Raw genomic sequence first — 27,499 nt, 5'->3', positions numbered from 1 at the left:
CTATTCTTAAAATCTTAATAAAATAAAGGTAAGCTAAAAGAAAAATCTTAAGACAAATACAATTAAGAGTGTCTTTATGCAATTTGTGCCCATGGAAGGATAGCAAAGGCTGAGCTAAAGATTTAAGTCTGTTGCTTTATGACATATGCTCCCCCTACCACCCGCCATTACTCGACAGGATGTTTGCTTGCAAAATGACTACTTTCCTATAGTCGCTCTTGATTTTAATATAACAGACTATGATTATGACTCAACTTGAACATTAGTCATCATGGAATGTCATAGTTTCTACAAACAGACAAATATTGATCATAGCAACTTTTAGAAACAATAAAAGCAAAATAAGATTAAAATTAACTTAGAAGTATTACTTTTTAAATGCTTTTAGGTTTCTAAAAACATTAATCATTGATTAAAATATCTCACAAACATCTGAAATTTGGATTTGCATTTATGTCCACTTTGTTGCAAAAATAATTTAAGGCAAACTTCAAAACTACAATATATATGGAATATTATTTCTTTCTATTATAACTGGCAAATGTAAAATCAGTGTTTAAAGTATATGCTGTTGGCAGGATATTTTTGTAAAGAATACGTATTGTCTATAAAAATTTCTAAAACTGGGGTGCCTGGGTGGCTTAGTTTGTTAAGTGCCTGCCTTCCACTCCAGTCATGATCCGGGGGTCCTGGGATCAAGGCCCAGATCGAGTTAGGGTCAGGCTTTCTGCTCAGTGGGGAGTTTGCTTCTCCCTCTCCCTCCCTCTGATCATGCATTCTCTCTCTCACACACTCACTTTCTCTCTCAAATAAATAAAATCTTTAAAAACTTTTTAAAACAAAATATGTATCTCTAATTCATATCACTGTCTTATAAAATACTTCATTTTAGTTCACAAAAATTTTAATTAAATTACTATTTTAACAAAAACAAAAGTTACTTAAACATCTGTCAGCTACTCACCTATGTACTGTAGTGGATCTCATTTACAATTTTCCATCACCTACAAATTTTAAGAAAAGCATATGAAAATTTAGAGTTTTCACAGGCCTCATTTGCCCATGTATTTCCATCTACATTGTTATTCTTTACCAAATTTCTCCTCATTTCTTGGTCTGTAATTTACAGAGCACCGCAAGTCACATTAACATTGCCAATTATCTGATTAATTTTGATTTAGAATACTATTGCTCCAAATGATCCGGGCCTGTTTCCTTCAGCACTAAATAAAAAGAAAATTGAGTGATTACCCAGATCCCAGTAACCCAGGTCCAGGTTCCTAATTACCTGGACTAAATTGACTATATTAATACGATTCTCCCTTTCACTCTGTTGTTAGTCATTATTTTCTTGGTATTTAACGACACTAAAATGATTTTATAAGTCTTACTCTCCAATCCCTTTTCATAAAATACCGACAAAATGCTTACATAAAGGAATATGAGGGGCGCCTGGGTGGCTCAGTCGTTAAGCTTCTGCCTTCAGCTCAGGTCATGATCCCAGGGTCCTGGGGTCAGGCTCCGAATCGGTTTCCCTGCTTGGTGGGAAGGCTACTTCTCCCTCTCCTACTCCCCCTGTTTGTGTTCCCTCTCTCTCTGTCTCTCTCTCTGTCAAATAAATAAATAATATCTTTAAAAAAATAAAGAAAATACTTGAATGAGTTAGAACAACTATATGTTTTAACCTTAATAAAATAATCAAAAACTTAAGGAGAGGGGTGCCTGGGTGCCTGGGTGGCTCAGTGGGTTGGGGCCTCTGCCTTCGGCTCAGGTTGTGATCCCAGGGTCGTGAGATCGAGCCCCGCATTGGGCTCTCTGCTCAGCAGGGAGCCTGCTTCTCCTTCTTTCTCTGCCTGCCTCTCCCTCTCTCTCTGCCTGCCTCTCTGCCTACTTGTGATCTCTGTCTGTTGAATAAATAAATAAAAATCTTAAAAAAAAAAAGCTTAAGGAGAGAAAACTATCTGTAGGGGGAGAGATGGAAAAGTTTCATCTGTTTTACAGTTGCTGGTTTTCATAGTCGTCTATAAAGTTACTTTCTTTTTTAAAAATTTTTAAAGATTTTAAAAATTTATGTATTTGACAGAAAGAGACACAGGGAGAGAGGGAACACAAGCTAGGAGAGTGGGAGAGGGAGAAGCAAGCTTCCCGCTGAGCAGGGAGCAGGATGCAGGCAGGGCTGGATCCCAGGATCCCGGGATCACGACCTGAGTAGAAGGCAGAGGCCTAACGACCGAGCCACCGGGTGCCCCTATAAAGTTACTTTCTGAGCATTTACCACGGTGTAAAATTCAGTTATGCATAAACTATTTTCTGAATACTTCTATCTATGCAAATAATAAAAGTGAGAGAGTTGAACACTTTAAAATATTTCTAGACTGGGGGTGCCTGGGTGGCTCAGTCAGTTGAGTGTCTGCCTTCGGCTCAGGTCATGATCCCGGGGTCCTGGGATCAATCCCCACATCAGGCTCCCTGCTTGTCAGAAGCCTGTTTCTCCCTCTCCCTCTCTTACTGCTTGTGTTCCCTCTCTCGCTGTGTCTCCTTCTGTCAAATAAATAAAATCTTTTAAAAAAATTTCTAGACTGAATTTTGTGTAAAATGTTTTCAAGTCTATGTTTTACTTAGGCCAAGGAAGATAAAATACATACTCTCTTGGAAATAACATATTAAAAACAACTGTAATTAAAATGTTGAATTCTTAACCAGTATTGTTTAAAATATCATGTGTATTTCAAAATCTTAGAAGACTGTTGGGGCACATGGGTGGCTCAGTCAGTTGAGCATCCAATTCTTCAGCTCTGGTCTTGATCTCAGTATTGTGAGTTCAAGCCCCACGTTAAAAAAAAAAAAAAAAAGCCAACAACAAAAAACCCACTTTTACATAGGCCTTTCTTTGCCAGGTAAGCACTTTTAAAATATTAATTCTGACTTAAATTTTTAATTTAAATGAATTAAAAGCACATTGCGTATTTTTTTTTAGTGTTTGTAATGTATTTAATTTAGATTGTGTATTCGTATAAATATAACTTTGGTTCTGAAATGATCTGTTTCATAAGCGATGGTCTAGGGATGGTCATTTTTTTTAAAATTATGCCTTTTCACACAAAATAAATATGAATATTTGTACATTACTTAAATTTCAAAATTTAGTAGATAAAAAGCATGTTCTCAAAATACCAACTTTTAGGAAGTATTGGCTTTCAACAGTAATATTCCTTAGAGTAGGCCTATTTGTTCCTTTTTTTTTTTCGCCTGAATTCATAGACCTGGCTCAAACATCAGTTTCTGAGATATGAGACAATACTGTTAGAAATGATCCCAAAATCAGAATCAAAAAGAAAGGGAATCTGTTCTCTGTTGTTGTAATCTAAACAACAATAGGACATCTTGAAACTGATTAAGTTCTAGACATGACAGATGACCTTCCAGTCCCTTCTGAGCATTACTGTGAGGCTCAGTTGACTTCAGCATAGCTAAGACAATCTCACTGTAATGGACTGTGTCAGAGAAAGTAAACAGTAAATAAGCTTTCCATGATATTTCTCCTTATAAAGAGAAACATTATCTCCCCTCTCTTCTTTCCTTCCTTTCTTCCCTCCCTCCCTCTCTTCCTTCGTCTTTCTCTTTCCTTCCTTTTCCTTCTTTCTTTTTGGAAATATTCAATCTTTCTCTCTCTCTAAAAATATACTAACAATTTAAAGAACAGTCTATATACTCATGGAATAATTAGATACATTAATCAAAGTAAATTTATGTTTTTGTTTTTTTTTGTTGTGTTATGTTAGTCACCCCAGAGTACATCTTATTTCAATGTGTCCATCTTTCACTTTTATTCTCTTATAGCTAAGCCATAGGTCATTTTGGCTGAAACCAATCAATGGAATAGGAAACTGAAGTGGTGATCTTTATAATTTAAGTAGAGAAAAAAACTAGCCTGCTGTTGATCAGCAAACTATGCTTATTATCTGAGTTGTCTATTTGACAGAATTTATTGGATGATTGGCTAGCTCTTAATTTTCATAACACTTCACTGGTGAAATACATACAAATTGTGTGACTTAAGGAGCAAATTTGCTTTCCTTAATCTATACAAAAGATAAGCAAATTGTAATCTTTTAAATCATTTACTGAAATTAAAGGTGAACTGTTAGTTTTTGTCTATGCAGAGAATTCTAAGACACATAATTCAATCTGTTCTTTAAATGTAATATTGAGTCTGATTGCTCTCTTTGTTTCTTTCTGATTTACTTATCTTTAAATTAAAATTTGTCTTCATCCCTTGCTAAACTGCATTTATTTTTATTTTCTTTTAAAAAAATCAATTTCTCATATCTTCCTAGTTGAACACCACAATTTTAGTCAGTTCAACTCAGATATTTCCATGTGACATTAGTTGCTTTGTTTCAGAATAAGGGTTCAAACTTCCTGAAGGAACCCTAAAGAGAAGACATAGCTTATCTAGTAAGCATAAAATTTTTTCAAAATTATATTTTGGTTAGATACAAAGATTTGATATTAAAAATTATCATTTGATTCTTTTGTTCATTCCTTTAATGCTATAGAGTTATCTTATTCTGACTCAAGTGGTTAACAAAATCATGGCATAGCAATCTTGATAATTTCCAAATTTTACTTCAGAAATTCAAGAAAATTCTCCTTTTTTGACAATATCTTGACAGTAGAATTTCCCATTTGCTAAGTTTAACAAAATCATAGTTTCCTAACTTCAAAAAATGCTTTGAGATTTATCTATTTAAGAAACTTAATTTCTTACTAGTGTAACAATTTAACCTGTTAAAACTTACCTTAAAAATATTTAAATTTACTTATTCTTATATCACATTTTGAAGTTTTATATTTGATATTTCCCTGATACAACTATCTGAAAAATAAATATTTTTAAAGTGGCACTGATGAAAATATTGCTTAAATAGAAATTATACTATTTAGTCTAAATGTTTTGAATAAAAATTTTGGGGGAAAAGTCCAATACATTCATGGAAAACCATAAGCATGAACACTGTATGATTGATTTTCATTCCTGTGTTCCAGTTTCCACATATATAAGATAGGCTATATGACATAGGGGAGGAAAAAAGCTTATATTTGTATTAATTATTGTAGCAATGACAATTTATAAATTAGTAGGGATTGGATTAAATGCTTAATTTGAAAATAAAAGTTTTGTTGTCCCCTATGAATTCTCATTGTGGTTTCTTGATAACATATGTGACATAAGACTTAATCTGAAACCACTGAACTCTGTGATCATGAATGTACAAAAACTTGACCATTCAAATTCCAAGTCCTGATCTATGCCTTACCAAGTTAAGATATTTAATAAGAGAATGCATGCAGATTTACAAACTTCACTGAAATAATTTTGACCTATACAGAGATGTCATGTATAACTCAGTTAAATATTCCTGTCAACTCTCCATTTTTGGTCAGAATAGCTTTAAAATAAATTCTATTTTCATTAATATGTATTTCAAGGCTTTATGATCAGATCACTAACCCTCACAGAATGAATATTAGGGGGCAGAGAGAAGATGGATTCATGTGTACAGATAATTTTTAAGTGTTTTTAACTTTCTTTTCTCTAGGAAATGAGCAGATATTCCATGGCCAAATAAAATAGAACCTCACTAGAACACACAGTATGTATGCCAGTTAACACTTCTAGATGTCTCATGAGCACTGAGGCATACTGGCTTCCCTCCCCTCTCCCCATGGATATTCAATAAACTCTTCATTCTAAAGGCATACTTCCTTTCAACTTTCTTTGCACAAAAGTAACAGTCTTCACACAATCTTAAAAAAAAAAAAAAAGAGGAAGAATCCTGAAAAATACTTGATTTAAAAAAACTAACAAATATATCAATGAGGCCTTTGGGAAAAGTTGACCACATAGATCTTGTAAATGCCCCAGCACATTTTAATTGTACTCACAATGCAGAGGCCAATATTAAATTGGTTTCTTAAAAAAAAAAAAAAATTAACAGCTCAAAGGATACAATGTATTTTAAAACACTCCAAAACATTGTTTTAAATACTTCCTAATTATTTGAGTAATTTTTAGATTCTCAAAAAGAAAAACAAATTTATCAGCATTATCTATCTTAACATTTGCAATTTAGAAGGGAAAAAGTGTTATATAATGAAGATAAATTTGAGTATTTATTTTCAGCTGCACATAAGTGTTATTTTAAAAGGCTCTGTTATTTAAAGGGGCCAAATTTAGTTGTGCTGGCTTTGAGCCTGCAGAATTTTTTAGTCTAGTGAAAGCTCCAATGCTCTTTGCAGTAATCAAAGGAAATATTTTAAAGTTTTTTTTACACTTTCAGAATGTATTCATAGGTAGCTTTCTAACAATATAAAATGCATTGATTTTATTGCTGTAAACAGTAGAGTCTACATTTGTGAAATCATGCTTTTTAATGATCATATTCAATGTATTTCAATGACTTACTTGTCAAGAATATACATATTCTATCTACATTTAAACAAACAATCCTGTGCTTCTTTCAAAGAAGTTGAAATAATGGTACCTATGGTAGAAAAATTCAATTTTTCTAATATCAAAAAACATATAATTAAAATATTTGTGTGAGCTGTGAATGTATTCATCACTTGGGCCTAACATGTATTTAGGCAAAAGAGAACAAACACCCTGTAAGAGAAAGTTACTACGTCTGTGTAAGAGAGTAACATGACAGCTATTTTGAAAAACAATCCCTGTGAATTTCTTAATTTTTATGACCTCAAAGTTACAACCACTTATGGTATGTACTTTCCTCTTTTAAGATAACATTTTTAAATCTATGCTCAAGCATCAATGCTTCCTTTTTTGACACTACATTGAATAGGATTACAATTATCAACTCAAATATATTAGAATATTAACAATCAGTGTTATGCAAAGTCATAAAATATATGTGAAAGAAATATAATGATCTTGTGTGTTGTTAAAATTAACATTTACATAACTCTACCCTGTAAAATATCCCCTATGTAAATCAGGTATCTGGAAATTTTTCAATTGACATTTTACTACTGATGAGAAACAAGAAGGAGTTTGGAGAAAAGATGAACATGATTCATAGGTGTTTGTTTCATAAAGATTGTAGAGAGACTCTTAAATCCTTCACTGCTCCTATATGCTCATTGAAGTGAAGTTAGTTCACATGCATTTCAAAGCTTTCAAAGGAAAATTCAGTAGCTACTCAATCTGTTACTGATGCTAAATTATTCCATTTGTGTCCTGTTGTGAAACCAGGTGCTCTCTATATACTGCTGCAAGGTTAAATGTTGCCTGTGTTCATCAGATACAATTTTCCCCCCAAATAAGCACCTAAATTATTCCCACAGAAGTGTTTCACGATGAGTCTGTTTCAAACAATTGTACCTGAAGACTAAAACACCTTTCTTGTTCCTTATCCCTCCCCTCTACCCGAAAAGAACTTGCTTTTTAACTTTCCTTTTTAAATTCTTTTGATCAAAAATGCATAATTTACTTTGCTTCTCGTTTTTTCCCCCTAAAGAATTACTCTTGTTCTCCAACTTTGTAGTAACGTAAAGGGGAAGTTAAAAACTTTATACAATATTGGACTCTTTAAAGTTATGGATATCTGAGACAGTAATCGCTTCTAGTCAAGACCTTGCCGTTCCTAACTGTATTTAAGATAAATGCCTGATATAAACATGTGAAGATTCTTTAACTAAAACCATAGAGATGTAATGAGTACAGTAGCACAACATTTGTGTCAGTTTGCTTCTGGATGATATTTATTTGCAGCGGCATGTAAGGTTTTAATAATTCTGTCAAACATGTTTGTGGATAATTTATTAATCCCTCAGTTGTTTAGGTACAGTAAGAACACACGCGCACTACATGGATGCATATATGCGTACACACACATGTCCACGCAGGAAGGCATCAATTGCCATATCCCAGAAATGACAATGAAAAAAGAAAAATAAACAAGAATTATATACTTAGTTGCTTACAGTCTCACTCACAAAAGGGTAATGCTGGGAGGTTAGGCTGTTGAGTAAAACAAAACACAACACAACCAGTCGCCTCAAATGGGAACTTCCCGCAGGCTTTCTCGCCGAGGAAACAAGGAAGAGATAGTTTTCGGGATGCCTCGGGCCGGGATCCCGACACCTTCCTCCACCCCCCTCCGAGGGGGTCTTTCAAGGAACGCTCCAGCGGAGCCCCGCAGGAGCTGGTGACAGACCTAGGTGAGCAGCGCGTGGAAGAGAAAGCACCGAGCGCGTCCACAAAGCGCCCGGGGCCGCCCTTCTTGCCGAGGCGCCGCAGCTCTCGCGGCTGACGCAGAAGGAAGGGCTGGACGGAAGCCGCGGCGCGGGGGACTATCGGGGTGGCGGGCGACGGCCGGTGGGCGGCCGAGCGCGCCTGCCGAGGCGCGAGCCGGGAGGCAGGCGAGGAGGCCGCGGGCTGGGAGGCCCGCAGCCAGCGCCGCCGCCCCGAGCCGCGCGCGCGCGCGCGGCCGCATCAGCTGAGCGCGCGGCGCGTGTCACGTGGTGCGCGTGTCGAAGGTCACGGCGCGCTCACAATGGAGCTTTCGGAGTATGTGCAGAAAGGCTTCCAGATGCTGGCGGATCCTGGCTCCTTCGACTCCAACGCCTTCACGCTTCTCCTCCGGGCGGCTTTCCAGAGCCTGCTGGACGCCCAGGCGGACGAGGCCGTGTTAGGTAAGCCGCTCGGCACTGCGCTAGATCGGCCTGGGTGGAGGGGTGCTCGGAGAAGAGGAGCGAGACCGAGCGAGAGGGGGAAAACCCCGGGAAGAGGAAGTCTCCCGGCTTTGCCCTTCGCTCCGGACGGAGTGTGGGGATGTGAACCCGGAGCGGACCCTGACCATTGTTGTGTTCCCAGTTGGCACCTGCACATAGCTTGTTACACGTTTCTGGTCTGATTTCTCCTCCCAGTCTCTTTGTTCCTTTGTAAAGCCCGTGTTCAAGTCTTGTTTGTGGCCTAAACATCTAAGGTTTTCAGCCTGGTCTGAGGCAAAGGCTGGTTGACACTTGGACTTCATCAGGATACCTCCCTGCAATTCAAACGTTCAGTGCTAGGCTGGCAAAGGTTTTAAAGAGTCTGTTTTCAAAGTAATTACTAGGTCACAGAGTCTTGACATTCTGCAGCTTAGAGAACACCTCAAGTTCCTGTGATCACTCCAACACGCTAGTTAAATATGTTTTGCACAGGTTCCACGCCTAGAATCTTAAAATATGATGCAGAATGTTCTGTTCCGCACCAGTTACCAGGAGATGAGTCTCTTTGAAGTGGTCCGGTCAGTGACTGCGGAGTGCCGTGTCAGTATGGATTGAAGGCATATTTTAAGACAGATCGCTTTTAGATCATTTTCTTAAATATAAATATCCCAACAATTCAAATTTTGTTTTTTTCTGTAGTTTCATGATCTAAACATTTGTACAAAAAGTATGAAAGTGGAAGTTCTTTAAACGAAAATAGTAACCACCACCTGGGTTAATCTCAAAAAAAGGATAGCTGTCAAAATCTGAAAATATTTTGAAAATTTTATATTCTGAACTCGTGCCCCGCCCCTGATATATTACTGTTCTTGGAGCCAGTTATCCTAAAAGTAACCATTCTTTAGAGGGAAGGTTTATTCATTCTTACATTTACATCATGTAAAATATTTATCTTATTTTCCTCTGAATTTACTTCACCCAGCATTGTAATGATCACTGTGTAGTTATTTTTTTTTCCTTTGGGGCTACAGTTTAAAAAAAAAAAAAACAGAAATTAAGGTAAAATAAAAGAAGATAATTGAGACTGGTAACAGAATTATTGATGTGTGTTCTTTATTGTTTTCCATTGACCTTGTTCATCTCATTCACTTATATTTGCCAATCCTTATAGTTGAATTCTTTTTGTGTTCTTGTTAAAGGGGATTTTTGCCCAAATGAAAATACCCATTTTTAGAAACATGACTATAAAGAATTTATTATCACAGGCATCACTAGCAATTAATTTATTTTAGATCACCCAGACTTGAAACATATCGATCCTGTGGTTTTAAAACATTGTTACACAGCAGCTGCAACTTACATACTGGAGGCAGGAAAGCAAAGAGCTGACAAATCAACTCTAAGGTACAGGATTTATTTAAATATCCATTTGTTTTCAAATAGTACCTTTAAGATTTCAATTTCAGTTTTTAAAATGGACACTAAACTTTGGCTTTTTTTCCCTCCCCTTTAGCACTTATCTAGAAGACTGTAAATTTGATAGAGAGCGAATAGAACTGTTTTGCACGGAATATCAGGTTACTTACTTAAAGTTTTTTAAATTAACAATTACTATTTTTCTTCTCTTTGCAAAGATGTGTTTTCTTTTTTTCTTTCCCCCCTCCAGAATAATAAGAATTCCCTAGAAAGCCTACTGGGAAGGTAGGTACTGTATAAGGTGTCAAGCTGAGCCACTTTTCACTTGCAGGTATGAATGGAGAGTGCTGGTGTGAAACAAAACAGGACAAAAAGACAGGGATCTTGACCAAAAGAAAAGGGGCTAAAGGGCAAGTGAAACAATTGAAGTTAAGCTAATGTTTTTAAAGATAAAGTTTATTGAGATAATTTTTTAAATGCTCTTTACTCTTCAGAACTTGAGAATAAAGTTTAACAATGTTGTAAATTCAGAGTAAATTGAAATTGTGTATGTGTGTGGTGGGGGAGGTAGACACCATTCTTGGGAAAATAGAAGTTTTTATGTAGATACTATGTACAAAATTATCATTGTATTTTTTAGTATAGGCAGATCTCTCCCCCATATAACTGATGTTTCTTGGCGTTTGGAATATCAGATAAAGGTAAAGTTTAATAAACTGTTCTCTAGGGGGAATTTAGGAAACTTAAAAAAAAATAGAGTTAAAGACTGAAATTATGTATTGTGTTGTTTTAGACCAATCAACTTCATAAGATGTACAGACCTGCATATTTGGTGACCTTAAATGTAGAGGTATTTACATATAAGCCTTATCTAAAATTTAAATGTGAAATGAAATTTTAAGTGTCCTTGATTTACATAAACAGCCTTTTTTTTCTTTTCTTCCCTAGAACACAGATTCCCGATCTCACCCAGAGATTAGTTTTAGTTGCAACATGGAACAATTACAGGTACAGTATTAGGACCTGTGAATATGCCTGTTTATAGATGTTTAATTGAGAATTATGCTTATGGAAAGTTCAAAAGAAAAATTATCTAACCATCTGTCAGTAGATAATGAAGGTTGGTTAAGGATTTAATGGGAAAGGTCTTCAAAAGCAGTATTTAAAGTAGGCTTCACTTTTGAAATTAAGATGTTACTCATAAAGAATTGGTTTTATATTTGCTGTTCCCTCTGATTAAGATAAATTTCTGAATTGTAGTATTGAGTGTAAATTTCTTCTATTTGTGGTTAGTTTGCTTCAATAAGACAAAGCAAAATTGAGAACATGTCTTTGAAAATGTCTTCTTTGTTTTCGGAAATTGAATTAAACTTTCAAACAGGATTTTCAATAATTTTTAAATCACTTTTTATAAAGGAGGAAGTACATAAAATTCTAAAACTCTTTGTATTGCCAGTATAAGACTGGAAAAATTCAAAACTACATTGGCTAATGGACAATGATAACGAATTTATTTCTTACCGCTTAAAAAAATGAAGAGCATTACTTGAAATTTTGATGAATTTTGAATTTTTCAAAAGGCATCTCCTGTGGAATTGTTTTAATGTAATCATTAATCAAACTTTAAACTTTCAGAAAGTGTGAATACAGCATAGATTTTGGTAGGTAATTTGAGAAATTTAGTTTTGACATACCTTGCCTGTTACAAGGATTCGGTTGGAAATTATATTTCAAATCTGAGGGCAAGTATCCCACTTGAAGATGAGATATTTTAGAGGAAAATCTTTTGATCGATAGTGGTTTGTCAAAGGTTAAAAATCCTCGTGAATGTTAAACTCGTTGAGAAAGTGCCCCGACTTTTTTCTTGCACCTTTCTCAATCTTGGATACTTCTGTCTTGTGTTTTGTCCTAAAAACGTGGCATTATAAACTTCTTTTAGGATTTAGTGGGGAAACTTAAAGATGCTTCGAAAAGTCTGGAAAGAGCAACTCAGTTGTAACTTGGGGAAGTTAACGATTCGCCCGGGTCTAGAGGAAGACCAGGAACGCCTTGTCGTCGGCCGAACCACCGTCTGTGCGAGCTGGATGTCCTACTCTTAAGTAGATTTTTTTTTTTTCTTTCGGATTTATGTCGTTCATCAATTTTGACACTTTTTATACTTGTAAGAGTTGAGGAAAATTCTGCCTAAGTATTTCAGATACCTTTAGTATAAACTGTACATTGATCCCATTTTGGTCTTTTTCAAGTCTTACAAAAAGAAGTTGACAGTATTACACTCTGAATAAATAAGTTGTTCCCACAAAAAGAGTGGTGAGAGTTTGTTTGGATCTGAGTTTGTGTGTTAATTATTACTTTGAAGACATACATACGATTAGCGTTAACTTTAACGATCGCCTTTTCTCTGGATTAAACACAGTGGGAAAGGATGCGATCTCCGGGGTTTGTTGAAGACCCCAGCTTCGGGACTTGGGAAGCGGACTTGATTGCCCCGCGGCGGGAGCCGGCCGGTCCCGTTACCTGCGCCGGGGGCTCGCCCGCAGCCAGACCCTCGACTGCGGGACTCCCGAGGCCCGGCTCGGGAAGCCCCCGCGCGGAGCCCCTGCCCGGAGCGAGCCACTGCCCGCGCGCGCCCCGCCTCGGCCGCTGGCGGGCGGGGAAGGGGCCCGGCGCGGCCGCGGGAAGACAGGGGCGGGCGCTGTTGTTTCCGCGAGCCCAACTCCGGCGCAGGTTCCGCGCCGCGGCGCCGGAGTCTGGGCCGCAGCCCATTGGGCTGGCGGGGCCGAGCGGGGGCGGTGGCCCGGCGCTCTCCTCGGTTAGAGCCAGTGGACGTGTGCGCCGCGGGCGGAGGCGGGCGGCGGAAAGAAAGAAATAACGGGGGGTGGGGTGGGCTGAGCTGTGTGCGGGGCCGGAGCGATGCCCGCGCCGAGAGCAGGGTGGCGCGTGTGGCGCTGTGGAGAAATGTCTCCGCAGCCGCGCCAGCGCCGCCGCGCAGAGCGAGGGGGAGGGGGCCGGGTCGCGCTGCTAGAAGGGGAGGGGGCGGCCGCGGGCCCGACTACACCGACACTAATTCCCAGGCCGCCCTTAAGGAATGAGGGGAGCACGTGACCAGGTGGGGGGGCGGCGGGGGGAGGGGGCGGGCGGACTCTGAGCCATTTTGGAGCCGGTGTCAGTTTCCACTCTGCCTTCAGCGGTGCATTTTTTTTTCACCCTCCCCTCCCCCCTCCTCATCCTTCCTCCCCTCCCCCCGCCTCTCCGCACGCACACACACGGCGCCCCCCACTCGCCCTCCTTCCCCCACAGCAACTATGAAATAATAATCATAGTATTAAAGGCAGAGATTGGGGCGAGACAATGGGGATGTTGGCGAGGGAGCCCCGATCCGGATTAGAAACACCTCCCAGCCCCGCAGAATAATACTGATCGCGCCCCCTCCGCGCGCTCCCTCCCCCGAGTGCGGAGCGGGAGGAGGCGGCGGCGGCCGAGGAGGAGGAGGAGGAGGAGGAGGAGGAGGAGGAGGAGGAGGAGGAGGCCCAGAAGGAGGAGGCGTTGGAGGCCGAGGAGGAGGAGGAGGAGGAGGCCGCGGAGGAGGAGGAGGCCGAGGCGGAGGAGGAGGAGGAGGCCGGGCTCGGGAGGCAGCATGAGCCGAGCGCGGCGGCCGCAGCTCCTCTCGGCTGCGCTCGTTGCCCATTGACAGCGGCGTCTGCAGCTCGCTTCAAGATGGCCGCTTGGCTCACATTCATTTTCTGCTGAACGACTTTTAACTTTCATTGTCTTTTCCGCCCGCTTCGATCGCCTCTCGCCGGCTGCTTTTTCCGGGTACGTAGGAGGCGAGGCGCCTCCGGGACGGGACCGGGGGGCGGCGGGGGCCGCGCGGGGCTCGGGACGGCCGCGGGTGGATGGGGAGCGGCCCCCCCGCGCCTCTCCCGCGCCGGCCCGGAGGGCGCTGACAGCGTGGGCGCCGAGCCCCGCGCCGCCGCCCGCCGCCGCCCGCCGGTCCCGCGGCGCCGCCCGGCCCCGCGCGCCGCCCGCGCCCGCGAGCGCGCGCCCGCCGCCGCCCGCCGACTCCCGCGGCGCCGGGACCGACCCGCAGCCCGCGCCGCGCCGCCGCCGCCGCCGCCGCCGCCGCCAGCCGGGCTCGGCGCCGCTCCAGCCGCCGCCCGCTCCAGCCCCGGACGCGCCGCGCGCGGCCCCACGTTTTAGCCTTTCTCCCCCGAGCGCCCCTCTACACCCTCGCGACGCACATGGCCCCCGAGAAGAACACTTCTATTTCCAGTCTCTGCGGCTCTCCCCGCCACGGCGCCCTTTGTTGAGAGGTAGATTTTGATGAAACGGGGACGGGTTCCTGAAATCGGGAGCTGCTCGGGTCAAGTGGCTTCCCTCTTCTCCCGAAGAAAGGGCTTTTCAGAGGTTTAAACATCCAGAGAATGCCCTCATTTTATAGGGACGGGTTACGTGGGGGGCAGCGATCCTGCCAAGGTGGATGTTAAACTGGAAAGAGCTCAAACAAAAATGTTATTAACTTAAGTTGGAGGGACACTTGTGTGAAATTGGATGGCTGTAAGATGGCGGTTCCCAGTTGTTTCCAAGGTCTCCTGCATTTGTGTTTAAAATGGTAAAGTTTTCAAGGTGTTATTTGTTGGGAGTCTTAGATAACTTCTCTAAACATTACTTGGGACGTGCGCACTGGGAAGTGGGCATTTCAAATTTGGAGCTTTTTTTGGAGTGATGATGGTGACTGGACGTTAGTCTTGCAAGAGGTTTCCTCCCCCCCCCCATTCTTTTTTTCTGTTTTTTTCTCCTTGGTGACTGCAGTTTTTCTCTCAACCTCTACTATGGGATGCACTTAGAACCTTGACTTAAGTCCACTACGTTTTATAGGTTTTGCTAAAGGTCGTGTTGGTAAAGAGATGCTTTGGAAAAGGAGGACCAAAAAGTTGACTACATATGTTTACACAGTCTTTTGGGTTTGACAGCGATATAGCGTGATCTTTTTCCCAGAAATTTACAGTTAATGATTGGAAGTAAACAAGTAGAGAGACTTTGATCATTCTCAATTGCAATAAAAGGATTTAGTGGGCTTAGTGGTCACGGTCCAACATTTGAAAGAGAAGCATGTATTTAACCCCTTCTCTTAAAGTAGGCAAAATTCTGGGCATGTTTATCCAAATCCAAGTGTAGGTTGGTGGTACCTAGAATGTTGTGAGTAGTTCAAAGTATGTTTTATAGGAAGCCCAACCCTCAAGTTCTGAAAACACATTACAAGCTTTAATAAAGACTTGAAAGTTAAAGATGCGAACTGTTGACAGTATATACTAACTTATGTGACTATGTTAATATTTGAATATTATTTTAAGTAGACTGATCAGAATCCCTTAGAGATTGATTTTATGAGCAAATTTACAAACTTTTTAATATTTGAGTTCATTCCTGTACATTTGCCCCAGAGTGCAAAGGTGTTTGAAATAACCTACCTGTGCAAATTATATGCTTAGTAACAGTATCTTTAAAGCCATATAAAAGTCACTACGTAGGCATATGTATACACACATACGCTTTTGTAAAAAAAAAAAAAATGAGCATTTAATTGTACTTGATAAATTAATTAATACTCTACCACCAAGTTGTGAGCTGTGCTTTAAGTACCCAACTAAGCAAAATTTTCTTAGAGTCAAGTTAGTCCAAACTTTACCCATACTTCTGCTGGGCTGTGAACCCCAACCGGGGTTATGGAGTTCATTTGCATTTCTTAGATTGCAATAGTCAAGCTGATTGTTAACATAAGAACTTGCTTCTGTTTTGCTTCATTTTGACACTACTGGTGTTAGGCCTCTCAACTAAACTGACAGTCCCAACTGAGTATGTTACAGTGGCAAATTTTAACTATTGAGTATTTTTACTGTGGTATGTTTGGTGCATTTTTACTTGCCTGCCTGGCAGTTTTCTGTGTTGGAACGTGGAAGGCTTTCATTTCTAAGGTGCAATGGATTGTTTCTTAAATCTACCAAGCATGTCAAACGTCTTGGAAGTCATCCTTAGATTGCCAAGACTTTCAAGTGGTATAAAAAGATAACGAACTGATTTTTATGTAAGTAACAAAGTGGTATTTACTAGCATTATAGATGGTAATAGGACTGTGGCCAGATTCCTCAGAACTGAGGTAGAAGAGAGTTGTATGAATTAAGACAAGATGAATTTGAAAGGTTTTAGTCAGGTACCTGTGCCTTAAATGTTAAAAGCCAACCAGTAGATTACCCTCCACTGAGGTTTGACCTTTGTATTAGTACTTGTGTTCGGTGTTTTCTGTACAGTGGAGAAATAAAGGCAACTATTTTTATTGAAGTCCCTTCCTAAACTTCATGTTCGGTAGCATTAGTGTGAGATGCTTTCACAAGGAGATATAAGTATCACCTTGCTATCTTTCTAGGAAAGGACCTGTGGTTTCACAAGGAGAGTTAGTTTTCTTTTAAGAATTAAGGTTTGTCTTAGTCAACCACAATGGATGTAAATATTGCTACTGTTTAGGGACAGTGCTCCATCCACAACTTCTCTGCAGCACCACTTAGATTTATTTTAACAATATGTGAACAATAGTCTTGTTAAAAAAAAGTAATCAAAAGATAACTGAGGAATCACAGGTGAAGTTTTCTGGTTGAAGTTGCCAGTCGCCACTATGGTCACTCTCATAAAAGAGACTTTGATTGGTTTTTACCGTTTTTTTTAGTACTCTAAAGCCATTAGTTTCAGCCATTGAGGTATGTTGATTGGTATTTCCTTCTGCATTAAAATTCCCTAAGAATTAAAACCTCAGTTGCATCTCCCAAGTTTCTCAGGTTCCTAGATTTCTGTTGAAAGCGGTTTTAAGAATGTACTTCAAACAGGTCTAGAAGCTTGATCCTATTTTAGGTTCTGAAATGAATGAAGTGGGGGGTGAGAAATATATTTTTCCAGAGTACTACACGAAATAATTGACTTCCCTGATTGTCCGCTGGTGTATTGTTGCTGACAGTCTCCCACCGTGACTTTCCTATAATATATGCTATCTATTGGGGATATTATTCCATCGTGTGGGGATTTGTATGGAGGTTAGGTTGAGAAAATGACATTTGTTTTTCTCTCCTATCGTTGCTCTGGGTTGACAAGGTGTTGATTTAGCGTTGGGAATGGACTGATCACATGGTTCTTTACTGATTGTCACTCCCGTACCGATTAAAGTAGTTTGTCTTGACTCCAGCATAGTTCACATAAAACACGGCTTTGCCCCCTCCTTGTCTTTTTGTAAAACAGATTTCACTTTTTAGCCTTAGCAAAACTTTGTATCGCTCATCTAATCTGAAGGAGAACTTCATATTAGAGAAGAAAAGTTTAAAGAGTTTCAGTTCAATAAACATCTCTGCAATCTGAGCTCTGATGGTTTCGGGCTAAGTGCACAGTTGGCAATTCTCAAAAGGTCCCTTCGTGAAATTTTTGACCTAGTGATTGCTAACAGGAGAGACCGAGTCAAGATCTGAAAGAAGCTCTTCGCACCGAGTCGACTTGGAAAGAGGTCCCCAAGAGTGTCCGAAATGGCCGGGATTGCGGTTTGCATTTTCCTTTACCACTCGCACGCTCAGGGGGCCCCCCAGTCTGCCCGCCCGGTTGCCGCGGCCGGGATCCTGCTCCCCAGCGCCGCGGGCCTCGTGGGGCTGCCCCCCCCCCCCGCCCCGCCGCCCCCACCCCCCCCCCCCCCCGCGCCGGCCCCGCCCCCGCGCCGCGCCGGCCCCTCCCCCGCGCCCGCCGCCGCCTCCGCCCCGCCGACCCGCACGCCTGCCGAAGCTCCGGGCTCGGCCCGGCTTCGCGCGGAGTTGCAGCGGTGGCCGGATGCCAAGTGTAAGTGTAAGTTGCTATGGAAACCCCGACAGGGCCGAGTTCCGAATCCGGAGCGAGACGGAGCCCGGGGCGCCGCCGGATCCGCCCCTCGCATCCCGGCCCCCGGGCGTCCGCGCGCTCAGGCCCCAGCCCGAGGCCGGCTGGAGGTGCTTCTGCGGCCCCAGCACCCAGCTCCGGAAATGCCAGGGATGCAGATAGGGCAGAATTTGTTTTCCCTTTGTATCGCGTGAAAACGTGCCAGGTTCTGGTTTTTGGAACCGCCTAAAACAACAAGAACCCCTGGGAAGCCAGGGCAATCTCCCGGATTTTCGATTGAAGATCCATAAGGAAGTTTTACAATAAATTTGGAGACCTTAGACAAGCCCTGGCGGTTGGTAAATATCTGCGGGGATTGTGTGGCGTCTGCAGCAGCCTTGGGGCTGCTAGGCTAGAGGACAAATGGAAGAAAGAGACCCGAATACTCTCAGCTCCCAGCCCCCACCCCAGACCTTTTCTTCTCCGTCCTGGAATGAACTGAGGGACCACAAGTTACTTTACTTGAATCCTTTTTCGTCATTTCACTATAATTGATTGAGGTCTCATTAGTTAATTCCTTCTGTAGAAAACGTTGGGACAGTCCAGCTGTACAGTGTTATACGAGTTTTATGAACTTCTCAGCATTTCAGAGCCTTCGGTTACTAGAAATTGGGAGATAATCTCGTTTCTCTTTCTGTGGATTATGGCCAATATTTCTGTGTCTTACAGGGCATTTTATCAAGCAGAAATGCATCGAACAACCAGAATCAAGATCACGGAGCTAAATCCCCACCTCATGTGTGTGCTCTGTGGAGGGTACTTCATTGATGCCACGACCATAATAGAATGTCTACATTCCTGTAAGTGCAAAGTTCTAGACCTTTTTTTGTGTGTCATATATATTTCTTATTTCTTTTTGATGTTTGAAAACTGTTAACAATTCCCACAATCCTTGAGAATGTTGTTACAAAAGTGATGGAGTCATTTTCTACTCTTGGGTTTGGTGAATTTCTGTTAATGCATATTTTAAACGTGTAACTATGCAATGTATAAATATTCTCAGAATGTTAATTGAGTTAGTTTAGGTCATTGGAAATACCTTTTGACATTTAGCATTTTGCTATCCCTAGTTCTCCATTTTTGATACTAATTTCAATGCTTAACATCTAATTTCTAAACTTATAAAATTTTTGTTTTTCTACTTCTAGTCTGTAAAACATGTATTGTGCGTTACTTGGAGACCAGCAAATATTGTCCTATCTGTGATGTCCAAGTTCACAAAACCAGACCACTACTGAATATAAGGTAAGAAAAGTTTTAAAATTATTGTCTCTAATTGTTATTGGAATTGCATAATTTAGTGAAGGTTACCCTGTTTTATTTTGTCACACAAAATTTACCATTGAATCTCCACCTAATGTGCATGTTTTGTGAAGGTTGCTCTTCATTTCTTGCCATTTTAATGATGACTAATTTTAAGCAAAGTTCGGTATTATCGAGGTGGATTTTAAGTGTTTTTTTAAAACATTTTTTAAAACCTGAATTAGTTCTCCATTTCTGCATTGCTTTATTGAGTTTATGACAGGCAGGGATGAGTGTGTTTAAAGTGCTTCCATTTTCTTCTCTCTATTCTCTTTCATATTAGCTAATTTAGTAATTTGAAAGGCATGCTTCTCTTGATTCAGTGAAATGTGAAGAATTTCTTAATGAATGTAAAAGTATTTTTCCACTGATTTAAAAGGTTACTACTATATGAAGAATTTTTATTCTCATAATTGTTATCTTACTGATGAAGACTCTCACAATCACATAAAATACTATACTACAAAGAAAAAGAATCTATAATAATTTATGAGCATTTAAAATTTTTGAAATAAAAATTAATAAGTTAGTTTTCTAATTCTTTTTCAGGTCAGATAAAACTCTCCAAGATATTGTATACAAATTAGTTCCAGGGCTTTTCAAAAGTGAGTAGCGTGCTTACAAATGAATTTTTACAAAGTATTCATCAGATTTACCTGCTGTGACAAATGTTTAAGTCTTTTTTCCCCCCCTCTTTAGATGAAATGAAGAGAAGAAGGGATTTTTATGCAGCCCATCCTTCAGCAGATGGTAAACTCTTTAGAGAGGGAAAAGACATTTTATTTGGCGGGAGAATTTATTACTCAATAATATATAAAAATTGAATTTAACTTAAAAGTACCATTTCCATCTTCCTACATATGTAATATTTTAATTACATGTTTAATTTTAAAATGGAATTTCAAAATGTCTTTTATAGCTGCCAATGGCTCTAATGAAGATAGAGGAGAAGTTGCAGATGAAGATAAGAGAATTATAACTGATGATGAGATAATAAGCTTATCCATTGAATTCTTTGACCAGAACAGGTAAATTCTGTTGGAAATGTGTTTTATGCTAATCTGTTCATAGATGCATTGTTCCACTAATAAAATTGTGTTTTTTAGATTGGATCGGAAAGTAAACAAAGACAAGGAGAAAGCTAAGGAGGAGGTATGTCCCATGTTGCAAAAACATACAGAGGAAACACTGTTTGGATTCTAGATTTTATGAAGGTGTATGTTGCCCTTTAGGATATTCTTAGGCTAGATGATGCTGTCAAACAGGAGAAAAATGATTGTATTAGATGTTTAAGAATGATATATATCTGATAATAATTAGATAGAATTTGCTCTATATATGATTGTTATGCTTATAAAATAAATAATGTTTTGATGTATTTAAAGTTTTCTTATTATATTAGAAATCTCCTTATTTTGTATGTAAGTAGTAAACTCCAAGTTGAGAATTTAGTCAAGCTCAGTTTTGGTATTCATACTTTGTATCATATTGAGGCAACTTAAACTGAGATTTTTTTCTTACCCGAAAGTTAGAAATGTTTAAAAATAACTTTTCTAAATGTATTCTTAGGTGAATGATAAAAGATATTTACGTTGCCCGGCAGCAATGACTGTGATGCACCTAAGAAAGTTTCTCAGAAGTAAAATGGACATACCTAACACTTTCCAGGTATCTACTTTATAGTTTTTGTGCATTTAATGTAGATTTTTTTTAATTCAATGACTTTTTCCTTTTTGGATTCTGAACACCAAAAAAACAACAGATTTTTTATTTTAGATTTAGAACTTAACTGGAATTGTCTCTTACAATGTTTGGTATGAATTTTGTTTTATGCTATAAAAACAAATTCCTTAGTAATTTCAGGAAATATTTTTCCTCATTTGAATGTCAAGAGGGATTCTTTCTTTGTCCAGCTGTTTGAAGAGAATGTTTGTTAAAGCATTTTTGGATTGCATTTAGATGACAGAAAAAGTCTCTATTTATCTTTGTTTTTCATGGTACTTAATAATTGAAATATTATTTTCCAATAGATTGATGTCATGTATGAAGAAGAACCTTTAAAGGATTACTATACACTAATGGATATTGCCTACATTTATACCTGGAGAAGGGTAGGTAGCATAACTAATACTCCGAGGTTATTGTGGTAAAACTGTATTTAAAGAGGACTGATCTTTTTTTTTCCCCTTTTCACGTTGTAGAATGGTCCGCTTCCTTTGAAATACAGAGTTCGACCTACTTGTAAAAGAATGAAGATGAGTCACCAGAGAGATGGACTGACAAATGCTGGAGAACTGGAAAGTGACTCTGGGAGTGACAAGGCCAACAGCCCCGCAGGAGGTGCCCCCTCCACCTCTTCCTGTCTGCCTAGCCCCAGCACTCCCGTTCAGTCTCCTCATCCTCAGTTTCCTCACATCTCCAGCACTATGAATGGAACCAGCAGCAGCCCCAGCGGTAACCACCAATCTTCCTTTGCCAATAGACCTCGAAAATCGTCAGTAAATGGGTCGTCAGCAACTTCATCTGGTTGATACCCAAGACTCTTAAGGAAAAAAAATTTTAAATCCCTGATTTATATAGATATCTTCATGCCATTACAGCTTTAGAGATGCTAATACATGTGACTGTCGTCCAATTTGCTTTCTTTTGTAGTGACATTAAATTTGGCTATAAAAGATGGACTAGATGTGATATTCATATGGACGTTAATGGAAAAGATTGTTCCTCTAAAGAGAATTGGTTTCTGAGAAGGCAGGCAAGATGTTTTTCTGTGTGTTAGGCAAGATGTGAAATGGTTTTTGTAACCATTGTTCCGATTTGAAAAATTCTGCAGTGGATATAAACATTGGGCCATAGTTTGTTAATCTCAACTAACGCCTACATTACATTCTCCTTGATTGTTCTTGTTATTATGCTGTTTTGTGAACCTGTAGAAAACAAGTGCTTTTTATCTTGAAATTCAACAAACGGAAAGAATATGCATAGAATAATGCATTCTATGTAGCCATGTCACTGTGAATAACGACTTCTTGCATATTTAGCCATTTTGATTCCTGTTTGATTTTTACTTCTCTGTTGTTACACAAAACCGATCAAAGGAAAGTAAACTTCAGTTTTACAATCTGTATGCCTAAAAGCGGGTACTACCGTTTATTTTACTGACTTGTTTAAATGATTCGCTTTTGTAAGAATCAGATGGCATTATGCTTGTTGTACAATGCCATATTGGTATATGACATAACAGGAAACAGTATTGTATGATATATTTATAAATACTATAAAGAAAATATTGTGTTTCATGCATTCAGAAATGGTTGTTAAATTCTCCCAACTGGTTCGACCTTTGCAGATGCCCTATGTTTAAGCCTTATCAGCATAGAACATTTTTAATGTGGATTTCTAATTCTAAATTCTATTCCATTGGAAGCAACTGGCAAATCATAATACTGATTTTCTCTAGTAATACATGTTTACTTTTAAAATTGTTGCAGTAAAGAAAAATTTTTAACTAAAGACTTTGGAAACAGTGTCTTCATTTCCTGTTGCCTTTGATGGAATGAATGTGTTTTTAAAATGTGTATTGATCACTGTAATTCTAAAACAGATTTTTAAGTAAACCAGCAAATTTCTGGAAGAAGGCATTTTATCTAAAATTATTTTAACATGTGGTTTAGCAGTTACTTCAAATTTAAGGAGTTGCTTTAACAGTTATAAACAATGACATATGCCCTCTCTCTAATATCTTGAAATAGAAGCAATTTATTCTTAGCTTCTCCAGGTATTAATTTTTAAATAGAGTGAACATGTTCAATTTAAAATATGAATAACCACAGCCATTTTCAGTTTGTGTTTTGCTTTGGTCGAACTTGGTATATGTTCATCACCCATCAGTTATTTGTGAGGGTGTTTATTCTATATGAATATCGTTTCATGTTTGTATGGGAAAATTGTAGCTAAACATTTCATTGTCCCCAGTCTGCAAAAGAAGCACAATTCTATTGCTTTGTCTTGCTTATAGTCATTAAATCATTACTTTTACATATATTGCTGTTATTTCTGCTTTCTTTAAAGATACAGTAAATGAAGTTTTATGAAACCACAAAATACATATATTTTTATTTTGACCTAAATTTGTACAGTACCATTGTAAGTGTTGTTTCTAATTATAGATGTAAAATTAAATTTCATTTGTAATTGGGAAAATCCAATAAAAAGGATATTCATTTAGAAAATAGCTAAGACTTTAATAAAAATTTGATACAAAAAGCACAATGTGCAGAAGTTTTGGAAACCCTACTGTGGATTACAACAGGTAAAACTAAAGAGAATCCATTGCTGTCTTAAATAGTGATGTTGCTAAGAAGTCCATGCTTTGTTGTATAATTGCTTGATAGCCCAATTGAAAGATGTATCTGTTTATTTACTCTACAATCTTTGAAGTAAAAGTTACCCATGTTTGCCAATTTTGGTGAATTTAACTCATTTTTGTAGGTTTCTAAAGTTTTTCATGATGTTATCTAAGAAAGAAAAGTTAGTTAATGGAAGTTTCAAATGATAGTTTTACTTTGGATGATCATGTATATAAAGAATGAAAAAATATTTTTCAAAGACTAAAAACTTCAAATGCTAGTGGACCTGTCACTTGACTTACACAAAACCAAGTTGTGAGATCAACATGGAACTAAAAGACTTAATATCTCAACCTTTTAATGATGGACTTATTTTTGAAATTGCTTATTAAAAATCAGATCTTACATTTATGACTCACTTAACACTGTTTTACCATACTTGAAAACATAAATTTACTTTGTTCGAAAGGACTTTTTTTCCCTACTCCATTTGAACATTTCTTAAGTGTTAAAGGATATTTCATCTAAAATGTCTTTGTCTTTTAATAAAACACAAGAAAGATTATAATGTTTTACATTCTCCCATAACCAGCTTTCACAGTTTTGACAATTAAGATCTAAAACTTTTGCTAAGCTACCACTTTAAAAAGTTTCAATCTTGTAATAACCCATATCAAAGCTGTTAACTTTTGTAACTCTTAGCAGTAAAAGGTACATGAAAAGTAGGCTTTAAGTTTGGCTTTTGCTTCTGAAAAGTATTCTAGGATTCTATATCACAAAGTTAGTGCCAACAAAATATTCCACAGAAAATGCCTAAATTGATTTCACAGATTTTAGCTTAAATGCAAAAAAGGGGCTGGTTACTGTTGTGTAAATAGCGATCTATCTTGCTTTACACATGCATACCTCTTTACAAGTACTTTTTGCTTTTAAAATTGCCGGCCGCTAATTGCACTGAGTGGGAAAAAAAGAAGCTGCCCTCCAGTTGACTTAACCTACCAACCATATTGCTTCGTTTCCATTTTCATCCATGCAGATGTTAGGATTTCTGGAGGTACAATGCAACTTGCAGAGTAAACTCGCAGGGGCATTCCTACATCCTTTCCTCTTATTCTTTCCCCAATATTTGGAGTTTCAGTAGACACATGGTATAGGCCTATCAAGGTCAAGTTTTATTGTGAAATCTCAATAGGAACCCATGTGAAATGCTACTTTACACCGGCCAAGAAGAAATGAAGATGTTCGGTTTTTTAAAAAAATAGCTTATGGTCATCTTTTGAGGGGATGGGATCTTAATTTTACAAAAAATCCACTTGGGACCCAGTCTTAGAATCTTGGGGTGATGGAACTGGGTTTTGGTTGTTTTTTTTTTTTCCATTTCTTTTATATTTTAAAGGTTTGGTAAATACATCTTTTTTATTTTCCCTCATTGCCTGTGGAATGATAGTTGGGAATTCTGATTTAGTCTAGTGCTTCTATGAAATGGAGGCTACATCATATTCTGCAATACGGTGGTTGTTTCCCTCACGCGGTCTTCCTTGCATTCTATCCAAAGCTAAGGTCTTGAGGAAATTACATTTAAGAAGATCCTATTTAACAACAGTATATATTCTAAAGACATCTGATATGCAAAGAGCACAGAAGGCAGCTCCTGCATAAGGCTTTTGGGTTAGATAGCGTCATTTCACTTGAGGATGTTTCTTCAAGTATAAAATGAATAGCACAACAGGTGGTTATTTCTAAGATCGCTCTAAAAAAAATCCTGACTCATCCCAAATAAAACCTTGTATTAAATTGGGACCACAAAATTCAGATAGGTCTTTACAAGAAAGAAAGTATCACATGTTAGAATCTCCTAGTAAGTCAGATTTGGGAAATAACCCCGCGAATACCTTGAGCCTGTGGATCTGCTTGCAAATCTCAAGATCGCCCAGTTTTGATTATGAAAGTCTCCGAAAATGTTTACGCAGTAGAGTGTTTCCTGTTTCCGCAGTTAATTTTTTAACGTTTTTTTCTTCTTTTGGTTCTTGAAACGGATTTCCTTTATTTGCACCAGTTTCTTTTTCTTAGTGTGCAATTTCTAGAGTTCTCACATGAAGACTTCACTGTCAACCTTGTCTTCATCAAGTCGACGACATCAAGTCATTTATCACTGCAAAAGCTGTTCTAGGATCCTTGTGAGTTTTCTAAAGAAGTTCAACTGCATGTGGAAAACTCATCCCGAAATTTCATTTAACCCTCCAAATAAACAGTAAGCACTCAGTAAAACTTCCAATGAGTTAAATTACTACTATTCTTCTGGACTCCTAAAATATACCTTCCAGAGACTTATCAGAAAGAGCTTTCAAAAATAGCAGGTGTCGTTCCCTCAGAGTCACCTACATTTCAGTAAAAATATTACTTCTTGCTCTGATTTTTGGGCCATCCTAAAATCCAACTTCACAGAGAACATGCTTTCAAGTTCGGTGCCGATTTGGTGCTCACAATTCTGCCCCCTAAGTCGCTAGAGCTCAAACTGAGAGAAGAGACTCTGGAAGGCTGCGGACCAGGATGTTCGGGAAGCGCGAGGAATATTGAGATGGAGCGAATGGGAACGTTACCGAGATGGATAAAGACGTTACTGGAGATTGAGAAATCTGTCCTGAAACTACAGTGTTTGGTCTAAATGCCCCCAAAAGTGGAAGTCACCCAAACAAAGCCGAAGACAGGAGAGCACTGCGCGGCTTGGAAGAAAAAGCGGGGAGCGAGGATGACTGGGGTGGGATGGGCAGCGGCTTAAAGAAAAAAAGAAAAGAAAGAAAAGTCTTCTTATATTCTGGTGCACCGCGGAAAGGGCACAGGACGACCGCCCGGAGAAAATGAGCTCCCTTTCCCGGCCGCGCTGTCTTCTCGGTCAGGGAGCCTGTACCAAAAGGGCACGTTAAGGAGGAAACCGCCATTCTCCCAGTCCTTATTTTTCAACTAGCCGCTCTCGGAGGAGTGTAAAAAGCTACAGCCCAGACCTCGGTTGCCGCGGCGCCGCGGGGGCTCCGCCAGGCCCTATGAGCGAGCCGAGGCCGCGGGGCGCCGGGAGGCCATTTTGCGCGTGCGCCGCTCGCCTCGCGCCGCTCTGGGTTCCGCGGATTCGGATCCCGCCAAATTTGAAAGCAAGATTCTCAGGCCCCACCAGCTTGGGAAGCGGCGAAAAGAAGTCATTTCTCCAAAGTCGGAACCTGTGGCAAGGGGCGGCGACAGTGGGGTGCGCGAGGCCTCACAAGGTGGCCACCTTCCTGCCGAAGCCTTGCCCACTGGGCGAGACATCGGCAGGTCTGCCGGGCCGCGGGGTTCGGCGACCGCCCCCGGGCCTCGAGCTCAGCGCGGGTAGGACCGGACCCGCGTCCGGGGAGGCCGGGCGGTCGCCCGCGAAGTTCGCAGACGCGCGTCCTTGCTTTGCCCCTCCTCCTCCTCCCGCTTCAAACCCTATGCCCTTTCTCCTTCAGCAACGAGGTGTCCTTGCAGTTTGAGATTTTACTGGATAGACTGCAAACTACATTAATAACAAAACGTAAAGCTGCCATCTTGAAGGTTCCTGAAGGCCGCGCTTCGAAGGCGGTGACGGGGAAGGCCGATGGTTCCAGTCCCCTGGGTCTTAGCCGGGTGACAGTGTCCAGTATGGGGTGGCTTCGCGGCAAGAACCTCAAGATCTGGGCAAAGGACCACACCTTGAAGACCCAAAGGCGACGCCTAAATAGGTCTCGGGGCCAGGCAAACCTGGG

General features: G+C 39.8%; 2 protein-coding genes across 6 annotated transcripts; both read left to right on the top strand.

Moving 5' to 3' along the window:
• The first annotated feature begins 8,523 nt into the window (after positions 1 to 8,523).
• On the top strand, positions 8,524 to 12,268 carry LOC111155499 (COMM domain containing 3). 2 transcript variants are annotated; one of them, XM_022515663.1, is made up of 8 exons: positions 8,524 to 8,718; positions 10,029 to 10,140; positions 10,250 to 10,313; positions 10,403 to 10,437; positions 10,793 to 10,853; positions 10,946 to 11,002; positions 11,101 to 11,160; positions 11,283 to 12,268. In XM_022515663.1, the coding sequence occupies exons 1-8, from the start codon at positions 8,580 to 8,582 to the stop codon at positions 11,316 to 11,318; spliced, it is 564 nt and encodes a 187-aa protein (XP_022371371.1). In that variant the 5' UTR covers positions 8,524 to 8,579; the 3' UTR covers positions 11,319 to 12,268. The 2 variants fall into 2 exon arrangements, with proteins under 2 accessions (XP_022371371.1, XP_022371370.1); XM_022515662.1 differs by having other exon boundaries at positions 8,532 to 8,718; positions 12,092 to 12,268.
• Positions 12,269 to 13,739: 1,471 nt separating this feature from the next.
• LOC111155498 (BMI1 proto-oncogene, polycomb ring finger) lies at positions 13,740 to 23,858 on the top strand. Of its 4 annotated transcripts, none has more exons than XM_022515657.1 (10): positions 13,740 to 13,968; positions 18,763 to 18,893; positions 19,242 to 19,338; positions 19,945 to 20,000; positions 20,095 to 20,145; positions 20,315 to 20,423; positions 20,502 to 20,547; positions 20,965 to 21,063; positions 21,426 to 21,506; positions 21,597 to 23,858. In XM_022515657.1, the coding sequence occupies exons 2-10, from the start codon at positions 18,782 to 18,784 to the stop codon at positions 21,924 to 21,926; spliced, it is 981 nt and encodes a 326-aa protein (XP_022371365.1). In that variant the 5' UTR covers positions 13,740 to 13,968; positions 18,763 to 18,781; the 3' UTR covers positions 21,927 to 23,858. The 4 variants fall into 4 exon arrangements, with proteins under 4 accessions (XP_022371365.1, XP_022371366.1, XP_022371368.1 ...); XM_022515658.1 differs by lacking the exon at positions 13,740 to 13,968 and adding an exon at positions 14,345 to 14,465 and having other exon boundaries at positions 21,597 to 23,437; XM_022515659.1 differs by lacking the exon at positions 13,740 to 13,968 and adding an exon at positions 17,999 to 18,388 and having other exon boundaries at positions 21,597 to 23,437.
• The last annotated feature ends 3,641 nt before the right edge of the window (positions 23,859 to 27,499 follow it).

This window comes from Enhydra lutris, unplaced genomic scaffold (genome assembly GCF_002288905.1).
Source record: "Enhydra lutris kenyoni isolate GAN:26980312 unplaced genomic scaffold, ASM228890v2 scaffoldscaffold42, whole genome shotgun sequence".
Classification (NCBI taxonomy): Eukaryota; Metazoa; Chordata; class Mammalia; order Carnivora; family Mustelidae; genus Enhydra; species Enhydra lutris.
Note: the sequence above shows the minus strand (reverse complement) of the source record. Positions and strands in the feature narration are given on the sequence as shown.